Source organism: Oryx dammah, unplaced genomic scaffold (genome assembly GCF_014754425.2).
Source record: "Oryx dammah isolate SB20612 unplaced genomic scaffold, SCBI_Odam_1.1 HiC_scaffold_27, whole genome shotgun sequence".
Taxonomy (NCBI): Eukaryota; Metazoa; Chordata; class Mammalia; order Artiodactyla; family Bovidae; genus Oryx; species Oryx dammah.
In genome coordinates, this window is record NW_024070211.1 from 50,335,502 (window position 1) to 50,347,692 (window position 12,191).

The 12,191-nt window shown below is 30.9% G+C and overlaps 1 protein-coding gene across 1 annotated transcript in view; it reads left to right on the plus strand.

Moving 5' to 3' along the window:
• The window catches only part of PGAP1 (post-GPI attachment to proteins inositol deacylase 1), a 79,338-nt gene extending 68,095 nt beyond the window's left edge, over positions 1-11,243 (plus strand). Inside the window, exons 24-27 of the mRNA XM_040228879.1 lie at positions 303-353; positions 805-992; positions 2,472-2,576; positions 3,601-11,243. Coding sequence (XP_040084813.1) covers positions 303-353; positions 805-992; positions 2,472-2,576; positions 3,601-3,739 — 483 coding nt within the window. The 3' untranslated portion in view covers positions 3,740-11,243. The remainder of the gene's footprint in view (positions 1-302; positions 354-804; positions 993-2,471; positions 2,577-3,600) is intronic.
• Positions 11,244-12,191: the final 948 nt, after the last annotated feature.

Sequence of the window (12,191 nt, forward strand, 5' to 3'; positions counted from 1 at the left end):
TTTAAGTTGCATTAGCAAGGCACCATTAAAGCATAGGGTCACACAGTGTGGAAAGATTAACATTATATTCTAGCCCCAACATACTCTGTGATGTTTTATTTTGTTTCTGATTTTTAATCCATGATAGCAAGCACATGTAGCTATTATTTATCTTTTCTAAACGAATGTTTTTAAATGTTGAAATGGATTTTTATTTATTTAGATTTTAAAAATTTCAAATTATAATACTTCTCAATTTCAATAAAAATGGTTGTTTTTTGTTTCAAAATAAAAGTAAAATTAATGTCTTTTCTTCTTCATAGATTGTTCATCTGCAAGCCAGCCTAACAACTTTTAAAAACTGTCAGACTGTGGTAAGTTTTATTTTCATAACCTTATAGAACATGGAAAAACATAAAAGTTTATTTAAAAAAAAAGTTAGAATTTTACAATATTTAGAAGTTTACAATATTTGAATTTAAATAGCTTTAAGAAAATGGAACCTAATGAATATTAAAATAAGACTTAGAGATTGTCATTTAATTCGATGTTAGTACTTAAGTTGCTTTTGTTATTACAGTTATCTCTTAAATTTTATTTTAAGTAATTACTTAGAGGATATATTCTTAGCAGTGGAAATATCAAGTCAATGGAATAAGTTTTATAACTGACAACTGCTTAAAATACTTTCAAATAAGATAATTTCAGTATTTTATATCAGTTTGAAAAACTATATTCAGCTGTTTGATAACTGAGTATGATTCTAAATAAAGTAATACATAATTTTACTTAATATCTCAATGTTTTTGCTTTATTGCTTTATAGAATCCCAAACACTCTAGAAGAAGTGAAAAAAAATCCAATCACCATAAAGACTCTGTAGTACACCATCTCCGTTTATCTGCCAGTGATGCTGAAGATAGTCTTCGCATGCACAGTACTTTGATTAACTTATTAACATGGATTGTATTACTCAGCATGCCATCTTTAATTTATTGGCTAAAGAATCTTAGGTAAGTTTTATTTATATAGTTATAATTTATGTAGTTTAAATGATAAATATATGTAAGTAGAGCTTGCAAGATCCCTAATGATTCATAAAACTTTCACAAGAACAAGAAGCTTTCACCTGAAATTTATTCTTAGCATATTCACATTTTCTTTTTTTCCATGAGAATATAAACTTCCCTAAAATCTGCCCAATAGGGGGGAGTTCTATTTTATTTACTTTTCCTTTAACCTTTTTTCATTCTAGAAATACATGAAAGTGTGCTTTATTTTGCTGAGTTAATGTATTCATAATGTTAGTGCTTTAATTTTTCAACTTATCAATTTTATATTAAATTGAGGGGAAGATAAATGCTACATTTAAAATAATAGAAATAATGAAGGAAGTGTGTACTTTTCTGATGTGTCCTACACATTGAACTAAAGTAAGTGATCAGGTATTTCACTACTGAAAACTGTCATTTGTGTGCTAGGTTAAATGAAGCCTAAAAATGCCCTCTAAGGTTATTTCTAGAATATTTAGTTTTTATTAAATTGTCTTTTAAAAAAAGCTCCCTAATTCAGTTAATAGTGAACTCCTGATTAATATAGATTTTAGAAATGATGTAAAATTTTCAGATTATCTCCATATTGGAGGTGGTTTTTTTTGAAAAGTCAGATGAATCAAAACAAGTTCAATAAATTAAATCACTGGTTACCAGATGTTAATCTCCTTCCTCTGTCCCTTATTTTGGGCTTCCCAGGTAGTGTTAGTAGAATACCTGTCTGCTAATGCAGGAGACTTAAAAGATGCAGGTTCGATCCCTGGGTTGGGAAGATCCCCTGGAGGAGGGTATGGCAACCCAATCCAGTATTCTTGCCTAGAAAATCCCTTGGACAGAGGAGCCTGGAAAGTTATGGTCCATAGAGATGCAAAGAGTCAGACATGACTGAAGTGACTTAGTAAGTCCCTTACTTTAATCAAGGTCCAGATTTTTGATCACAGATTTGGGGAGAAAACCACTTCAGGAGCCCAAATTTTTGATTCTGAAAGGCTGTAGGTATCTCACTCAATGTAAGAGATGAGAATTTGGATTTTAAAAAATAAGGGACGATAAATTTAAAGAAAAAATAAGGGACAGTTACTTTGTGTAAAGTTTTATTTTATCTTATTTAAATAAAACAATTTAAATATATTTTAAATAATTTGTTTTATGAAATATCTGTATATGACCGTTCAGGCATATACTAACAGAAAGGAAGTACTTCCATATTGGATATTTTCGTTTCCTTTAGTAGCTTCTGAATATAATTCTCCATCTAAAATCCTGAGTATAAAGATGATGTAGAGCAAAATTTATTTATTAATGATTTTATGAACACTTTAGAGCTTTATTATATCCACATTGTAATTGTAAGGTTTTGAAATTTATTGATTGATTTTGATAATTTAAAATGATGGGCTATACTTTGTTGATTTTTTTTTTTCTTTCTTTCTGATCTAGGTATTACTTTAAACTTAATCCTGATCCATGTAAACCTTTGGCATTTATCCTTATTCCAACTATGGCAATTCTTGGAAATACTTACACTACTTCAATAAAGTCAAGGTATAGTCTTTTAATCTTTCTTTTTCTCTCATCTATTCCTGGTATTTTATGTCTGGATCATACCTTTTGTTCCTAATTACATGGACAATACTAAAGGTGATCCCTTAATAGTAATTAGGTTTATATGTAAATATACAGCTTAGGTGCAAATGTATAATGTTTTCTTAATTATGGGTTTTATTTGTTAGTATATAATAATTTTTTTCTTTAAAAAGTTAATCCTTAAAATAGTTGATATTTAAGTTTGCTTCCAATAAAATACAGAAGTTGAAAGTAGGTAGTAATATAGATGAAGTAGGATTGGCCATGACTTGATAATTTCTGAAGCTGGGGGATGGGTCCATGAGGTTCATTATACTGTTAATCTACTTATATATATGTTTAAGATTTTTCCATAATAAAATTTTACCTTTCGTTGACTGCTTATTTGCTCTGAGAGTGTTTTCAGTTGATTCTGGCAGATAGTTGCAGATATTCTAAAATCAGGCAGATCTAGGGTTTAAATCTAAGGCTTTGTGTTCTTCAGTAAATTTCTTAATCCCTCAGTTTCTCTGTTTTCAGAGTATTTTTTAATATTTAGTGTCTTGTCTTATATGCTCCTGTTAGGAATTAAGGATTTTTTTTTTTTTGGTTGAAGCTTTTTGCTGATATTAAATAGGTTGAAAATAAATATTTCTGTAGCTATATCTTAGTAAATATTATTGATTTTTTTCCTTATTAAGATAAATCTCTAAAAAGTCAAATTGCTGAATATAAGTCCAACTAGTATTTTTTTTGTGCTTAAAATTTAAAAGAATAAGCAAAACTGGTTATTTACTTAATAGAATATGTTTCTCTTTTCCAGCCAAAATTTATTCATAATGATATTTTTTAAAAAATATGGACTGTTAAATTCTTTATGTGAAAAATTACTTTATCTAAAATCACATAGAATACTTTACAAAACTGTATAAAAGATTGATATATTCAGTTTTTGTTCACTGAGTAAGTTAACATTATAATGTATATTTCTGTCTCTTTACAGTAAATTATTGAAGACTACTTCACAGTTTCCACTTCCTCTGGCTGTTGGTGTGATTGCTTTTGGGTCATCACACTTATACAGGGTTCCCTGCTTTGTCTTCATTCCTCTTTTACTCCATGCATTATGCAACTTTATGTAAGATTGGATTTAAGGAATGATAAAGATGGTTTATGCCTTTAGGGCCAGTATTAAGTGGGAACAACACAGATCCATCAGTGTCAACAGCAAGATCCTTTGGAGAAGACAAGTCTATTTTTACAATGTTGAAGACAGGAAATTAGTTTTGTAATGCTTGAGAAAAGTAGTTGAAGCATGGTTTTGTTTTGTGGTATGACATCTGTGTACTAGTCATTTTTGAAAAATTAGTAAAAGGATATGGTGGCCACTGTCTTTGAGGACTTCTCTGCAAAGCTAGTCTGCTTGATTGGCCATGCCAGGATCTTCTCCTAAACACTCAGTAAATGTAGCATTGTTTTTTGTCTCATCACCTCAAACATTCTGCTTATTTCATCAAGCTTTCTTCTGAAAAGTGGGTTAGTTTGTATTTGCTACACTATATATATTGAAAAATAAGTCTTAAAAGATTAATGAAATTTAAACTGCTTTATCAGAAATAAAATAGCCACAATCTTTAGTTTTTGGCAGCCAGAGTGAACAAAATAGATCTTTTGTTTTCTTACATCTATGAAAATATGCTTTAAGTTCAAAGGAGACATGTTTTCTTGATAACCAAGCAAGATTGGTGAATAGAAACATAATTCAAATTTTAAACTTAATGAAAATTTCTTCTTGCTTTTCAAATAAGAATCTTATTTTGTGTTCTTAGTGATTATCAGGAGACTATTGAAGAGATGTATTGCTAAATTTGAAGCAAATTCTCATAGATATTTACCTATAGGCATTGGAGCAGTTCAGTCATTCAGTCTGTACCATTTTATTTAATTCACTGACCCCATGGTTGCCCAGTGTCTCAGATCATGATGGATCATTAAAATAACTAAACTCCAGTAGTCAGAAAAAAACTCTGCATTTGCACAGGTTTTTGTCTCCTATAGGGAAAAAAATCAGCATGATCAAGTACAGTACTACATTTAATGTATAGAATTAAAATATTAATGGAATAACAGTGGAAAACTGTTATTCCATTAATAGCATAAGTATAAACAGTATACCTGAATAAGTTGGAGTATTTAGTCATTAGGTTTAATAGGAGAATCTTAATTTGCCAAGGTAATTACTATTTGACAGATAAGAGTAATATTACATTTCATTTCAGATTTCAGCTTGTTTTTAGAAAGTAGATACAACTCAGGCTGGGGTATACCTGGGTGATAGAGTCCTTCCTTCCAACGTGTATGCTGTGAATACCCAAAACCTTTCAAGTGTAGTCCTTACGTTCCAGTAACTTCACAGTTGCACTTGTGAACTTGTGTCCTTGTTAGTGCCAAGGAATGTCCAAGAGTACCAGGTTCATTTTACCTGCTATTGCAACTGAATTCCATTACAACCTCTCAGCTGTTACTGCCTTTTAGAGAGTCACCCCCATTTTACTGCTTATAGAGGGTTACCTCACTTCTTTTCTCAGTTGTTCCTCCTGTCGTTACTGTTTTATCATCAGTTGAAGAGGATCTTGCTGTCATCTCTAAGAGTTATAGGGTTTTTTATTCTATTCTCTTTCTCAGCTTTATGTTCAGTATTCATATTTTCACTTACTGGGATCATTAAAGGAAAGTGATAACCTTATAATAGACGTGGCAGGCATACCAGGCTCTTGTTTGTTTGCTAAAAGTAGCAAAAGGGATTAAAATATAAACCTGAAAGGAAAGAGTGCACTTTCCCATGACATGTCACATACATATTTAAACAAGGATACATATGCCTAGGTTTAGCTATGCACATGCTCATAGCAACTTTTGCACATAGGATTCTTTTGTTTTTTCACTCAGGTGTAGTTGTATTTCAAGTTACAGGTTAAATATATCATTTAAATATTTGTAAATTTGAACTTGGTTCCATATACAGAACCTAAGCAAATTCATTAATTAGAATCGTCTAATTTGGCCTGTACTTTCATCACAGTTGACAGCTATAATCATTGTGTTTATGTGATCTAAAGTCTCCTTGTTTAGTCATTTCTGCTCATCCGTAAAATGTAACAAGCTTAAATTTCTCATTTGTGGGTAGTGTGTTAGCTTTTTAAAGCAGCAGATTAGGCACACTAATTTTCATGAAAATATTTTCACATGAGTGTAGTTACCATGTAGTCCTAAAGTCTTATTCCAACAAAATATTTCATTTTAGGACCACTAAAGGATTCTAATTAAGCATGTATAAACAACAGTAGTTTGGGTTCTTATACATAATTCACACACACACAGACACACACACACACACTCATTTTCACAGGGTCTTCATCAAGTTCTAATGTAATTTAAACCCAAATAACTATCAGAGATGAGAAGGTGGGCTCTTTCTGAAGGTTAGTAAAACTAATGTTTCTATCGCTTGAGAAAAGGAAAGTCCTTTGTCTTTAAATTACACATTCTTTCAAGCATACCTATATTATTAGCTGGCCAAACAGCCCAGGTTTATCAGAAATGTTACTAAAAGTGAAACTATTGGCAGTTAGGGATTGTCTCATTTAGAAAACTTCTCTCTTTGTTGTTATAACATCTTCATTTAGATTTTTTTGAGCTTTTAACTTATAAAAATTACTCCTAGACCCTATTGTTGATACCTAGATCAAATATAGCCTGGACAGGATAAACACTGAGTACTTTCAGTGTTTCTAAAGACTCCTCTGGAGTTACTACTGTTACAATTTGGAGCAGATAATATGATAGAAATTATTAACACTTTTTTCTTTATCTTTTTCATGTTAGAAAGTATACAATTTCTGCTAGCTCTTTTCTTGATTCTCACCAGAATGAAAGTATTTAAAACACTAGTCCTAAAAAAAAAAAAAACCCATTTGTGCCTGATTAACCCTGACTTTGTGTCTCTTCAGTATATATTGATCATGTATTGATTATTCTTTAATTTTTTTAATATTTCAGTCAGATAAGTTCCTGTGTATATAATGGAGTACTTCTCGTTTGAACTACACTATAATATCTGCATGATTATACAGTAAGGAAAAGAAATAAAGAACTATAATAGGCCTAGTAAATGTTTTTTGTTGATTATCCTGCCACTCATGCAGATGCTACACATTTCCACCACACACACATACTTTCATGAGACAGATTATCTGATTTGTTCATTATCTAGTTCCCATTCTTAACTCTTCAGGTTTTTCACTTACAGCATAGTGTATTCTTTTCACCTCACTGTTGATTAGCATCTCTTACGGAAGGTGGTCAAGGGAAATAAAACAATTAAAGGTGAAACTCAGTTTTCAGTTTATTCTTGAAAGCTCTGGAGAAATAGGAAAACAGAGATGATGAGGTAGGCTAGAACTGTTGATTCCTGAATCCCAGACCATTCAATTGGCCTGTATTTTCATCTTAAGAATTAGGTGTAAATTAATGTAATATCTTGCTTTATTGTGAGGTTTAGAGCAAAGCCTTACAGTGCCACATTTGCAATTTTTTAGTAACTTGTTACTAAAACTAGTTGGGAAGAATTTTTTTAATGTATAGGGACTTTGGTGACTAAGGTATTTGTTGATTATTTTTTATCATCACTTTGTGTTTTCTCTGTGTTTTAGATTTAGGAAATTACAGGAAACAAGATAACCTTGTGAAGTTTTTTTTTTTGGGGGGGGGTCAATTTGAAGAGTATAGCACTCCCCCAGGAATAAAAGAAGCAATAAAAGTCTTTGTGTTATGAAATTAGACCCAGACAGAAAGCTTCTTGCCGTGTAAGGTAAATGTAGAAGATACTTTTACAAAATGCTAAGATGATTAGGAGCTGAAATTTTATCCCAGTCTTTTGGAACAAAGGACATTTCAAGTTCTGTAATGAACTTTTGCTTATACATTATTACTCATGCATTCTTTCACAGTATATTTTAACAGCCTGAGGAAATAGAAAGCTTGTAAGGCTACTTATGTTCTTTACTTTTAATAAGAATAATAGGAAAGAAAAGTCAAATCAGTAATCCAAATCTGAGTATGTGTACTCTAAATGCTCAAGAACTCACATTTTTTATAAATTATATTATGATTTCAGATGACTGAATTTTATATATTAGTAACTTAGTCTGAAGAATGGAACAAAATTTGGAAATATAATAAACTGTTATTTCATTTATAGTAGAAATGTAGCAATATACCTGAATTGGTAACATCACTTTAAAAAGTTAGATGATATTCTAAGCTATTGATACATCTTGATTACATTGTCTCTAGCTGAAATTTTTTAAATCAAGTGCAGTACTTTCTAAAAGTGTTTTGCATGTTATGCTGCCAAAAATGACTATGTTTTGAAATACCAGTTAATTTCTAATGACTTTGTATGGGACTTAATATATATGAGTCAGACTTATTCTGCGCTCATTCTGTACATTGTAACTTGGAACACTTCTGAAAAACTGTATCTGTTGATGTAGTTTGATTAGTTAGTGCAGATTTGTTTGCATATGTGAACCCTAATCCTAGTTTAAGAACTCTAGAAGTAGTCATTTTTGTAAAGTTCATATGCTAGTTTTTTTGGTGTTATTTTGGTTTTTAGTATTTATATAGTAGAAATGTTACTACTAAAAGATTTATAGACAAAGCATAGAACTATTGTTCAAAAGCCTAAGTGATAGGCATGTTTTGTATTTCATGTTGTTTTGTTTCATATTGGACTTTTTACATCCCTTTTTTTAGGGAATAAAAAACACATTTGAATTTTTTTTAGCATAAAGCTCTGCATTGAAAATAGAACTGTATTCATATGGTTAGCAAAACACACTTTGCCGCCAAAGCTAAATGAAATTTTAAAATACCTCCAGATATCTGTGCCAATGAACTTTTCTTACCATACTGGGATTAAAGCAAAAATAATCTTTTCAGTATTTTTCTTCTAGGACTTATATTAAATATGCAAATCATCAAAATTTATATTCTGTATCCTGATTTTTCTTTGAAAATATATAAAGCTTATAGCATAGTGTATTCTATTTTGTCTGATTTCTGAAGTAGTGTTTTCTGGTTTTATTGGATGAAAGTTAGTTTACCTGATAATGATCTTTCAGTATTAGTTGAAGAAATCATTTAGGTAATCTTGTTTCATATTCATTCTGTAAAACTTTAAATTCTGTTGCCCTGATCATTTTTAGTACAGGTGTCTCTCATTTGTGTAATAGAAAGTTTTTTGTGGAATTTCTTTTATTTTCTATGTTTTTCCATTCATTCCCTTTATACAGTCACACAGGGGAAATTTATCCACTGGAACACAACATAGTACAATGAAGTAAGCATTGTAAAATGCATCTTAAAGGAAAATGTAAAGACAATCAAGGTGTTAATGCTGAAGTGTTAACATTGATGTGGTAGTGTACTCATGAGAGAAAAGTCAGAATATGATAGATTAAAAACTGTTGTGTTTATATTGTTGAAATTCTTTAATTTCTCTCCTATAGAAATTTTCACAGGGAATTTCAGTACCTCATATTACGGTTTTTCCCATAATTTAATGTCAGCTGACTGTTTCTCTGCCCAGTCATGTTGATGCAGTTTGCATAAGTAGCCTTGGAAGTAAAGAAGCAACAGATAAAGCCAAATATTAAAGTGTTTGGTCTTGATTATCCAATTATCTGGTGGGGGTAGATGATAATAAAAAAATGATGTATAAGATTTAAAAATTCACTGAACATTATTTTTGGAATGAGTTTGTCCTTTGTGTTGAATAGTTTTATCCTAAATAGGAGATGCCTGTATTTAACAGAACCATGTTTTCTTTATAATCAGGATGGTATTTGTTGGAATATTGGTACAAATAATCTTCTCTGCCTCTAGAAGGAGAAAAATCCAGTTTTTAGTGTATATAAATTAAGAAATTGTGTATTTACATTTTTAAAAATATAAAAATGATTTAGATATATTGTTTTGAAGTGATTGTATTACCATTTCTTAAGCTTATGGCTAACTATAAATGTAGCAACATACCCATGAAAAAACAGACCAAAATTGAATGCATATTAACACTGTGACCTTGAACTTATAGTTGTTTGGGATAAAACAGACTGTGCCTTAAAATGCTGAAAGAATACCCTGAAGTTTTATAATTATATATTTTATTATTGGTGGTCTTCTCAAATTGGCCCCAAATCCTTTTCTTTGAGGCTGGTAAAGTAAAAAAATTTTAAATAACCGTTAATCAGTATTTCCCTTAGTATAAGCTGAACTATTGCTCCATAGGCCTTTCTTAATTTCCATAGTTCCCATTTCAAATTAAAATTAACTTAAACTTCATAGATGTAGAAAACGAAGTTTGGCTACAGTTTTTGAAAATAAATTTATTTTAGGAAAGGGTGGTGGCATTTCTGAGATTTAATACACATGAAAATGTAACCTGCGAATGTATTTTTTTGTCTTTTTAATGTATACTCTATCAAAGACATGAATTCTTCTTTAAGACATGTACTTATTTTTTCCTCAGATTATTGAGCCTTGTATATCAAAGTTAGTTTAGCCAATAATGATTTTTCATTAAATATAAACTCAGATTCATGTATATATTTAAACATTATTTTCCCTTTTACTTTTTTCTTCCTAGTTATTTTTAAGATACCAAGAGAAAACTGGCCCCAGTTTTTTATGGATTTTCTTTTAATGTAAAGACTTACATTTTTATTATGCTTATTTAGAATAATGGATAATTTCAGTCAAAACAAATCATTCCATTCATAGGACGTTCATGGTCTCTGCTAAAAGATGCCCATATCTCTGTGTACTCAGAATTTTTTGTATATTTTTTATTTATAATTTGAATATAAACTCAGCATTTTTCTTTCTTCTCATTTAACCTCCACTACCTCCCATCAAAGACGAAAATATAGGTTTCTCTGAAAGTGTGTAGAAAGGAAACGTCTTTCCTTAAAGCATGGTCAAATTGCGATGGAAATAGTTTGGGCAAGGGTATGTAATACAGTAAGATACATGGCTGTCATGTCAACCTACATCAGTTTCTATATTATAGTTAAAAGTTTATAGAGGACGAACTATGTGTTATACTGAGATAGACTCAGTAATCATTAATTTGCAAATCAGTAATTTTATTCTCATTCAGAAAATGCAGCACATAATAATACTTAGCAGTGCAAAACAATTCATCCTATAATATATACTGAAAAATGATTGTCATCTTGCAGATTTTTCTTTTGAAACATGCATGACCTTCTCCAGTACTTTGTACAATGTATGGTATACTAAATACATTTATGTGTAATTTTGTGTGTACTTTTTGTATGGTATAATTAACATTATTACATTTAACTAGTTGTAATTCACAAAAAGTGCTATTTATTGTACTCCGTAGAGTGTTGTGAATGTTTTTCTCTGTGTTTTAACGTTATGGTGTAGGGTTTAATAGATGAATATTTGCCTTCAGTCTCCGCTCAGGTATTAATGTGTAGCATTATTTGGTGCTTTCTTTTTAATCTGTCATAATTTGATGTTCTGAATGTTCAACAATAAATTTGGTGAACAAAAACACATGGTGCAGAATTGCTTACCAGTTCACATACTCCACAATACCATCTCAGGAAAAACCCTTAAAAATGATTTCTTTATGGCATGTCTAGCATTTCAGAAGTTTAAATGCCTAAGCATGGAACATGATAAACATGATACATCACAGTAAGTATAGGAAATATGAACATTTCTAGTATTTCCCAATTTGGTATTTTGTAGCTTCCCATATAGGCTTCCTTGGTGGCTTAGTGGTAAAGAATCTACCTGCCAGTGCAGGAGATATGGATTTGATCCCTGGGTTGGGAAGATCCCCTGGAGGAGGAAATGGCAACCCACTCCAGTATCCTTGACTAGGAAATCCCATGGACAGAAGAGCCTGGCAGGCTAGAGTCAATAGGGCCACAGAGAGTTGGACATGACTTAGCAACTAAATAAGAAACTTTATTATAGAATGGATGGCAGGAGTCAGATGGGATAGGACATTTTTGAGGGATACATGTCTTCTTACATAATGATTAGAATGGTGTTTTCTAAATTATTTTAACTAGCATCTCTAAATATATGAACATTTATAAATTATCTGCTTGTGTTAACATTGTATATATTATTAAATATACCCCCAAAGGGTAATTTTTAACGATGAGAAATAGACATCTAGAAGCTTTAATATTTTCCTTGGATACTTTGAGAATTATCTTGAAATACCCCATGTGGAAGCCACTGGAGCGTACAGCATGAAAGCCTCAAAGGCCTTTCCCATTAGTTTTTTTTTTTTTTAATTCCCACTTCATCTTCACTTTCCATAAAGAGATATATTTTATAGTTTTTATTGCTGTGTAGCAAATTACAAAATTTACAGCTTAAAACAACACCTATTTATTTACTCACAATTCTGTAGGTCAGAAGTCTGGGCACAGACCAGCTGGGTTCTCTGCTCAGAATCACATTTCTAAAATCAAGGTATCAGTG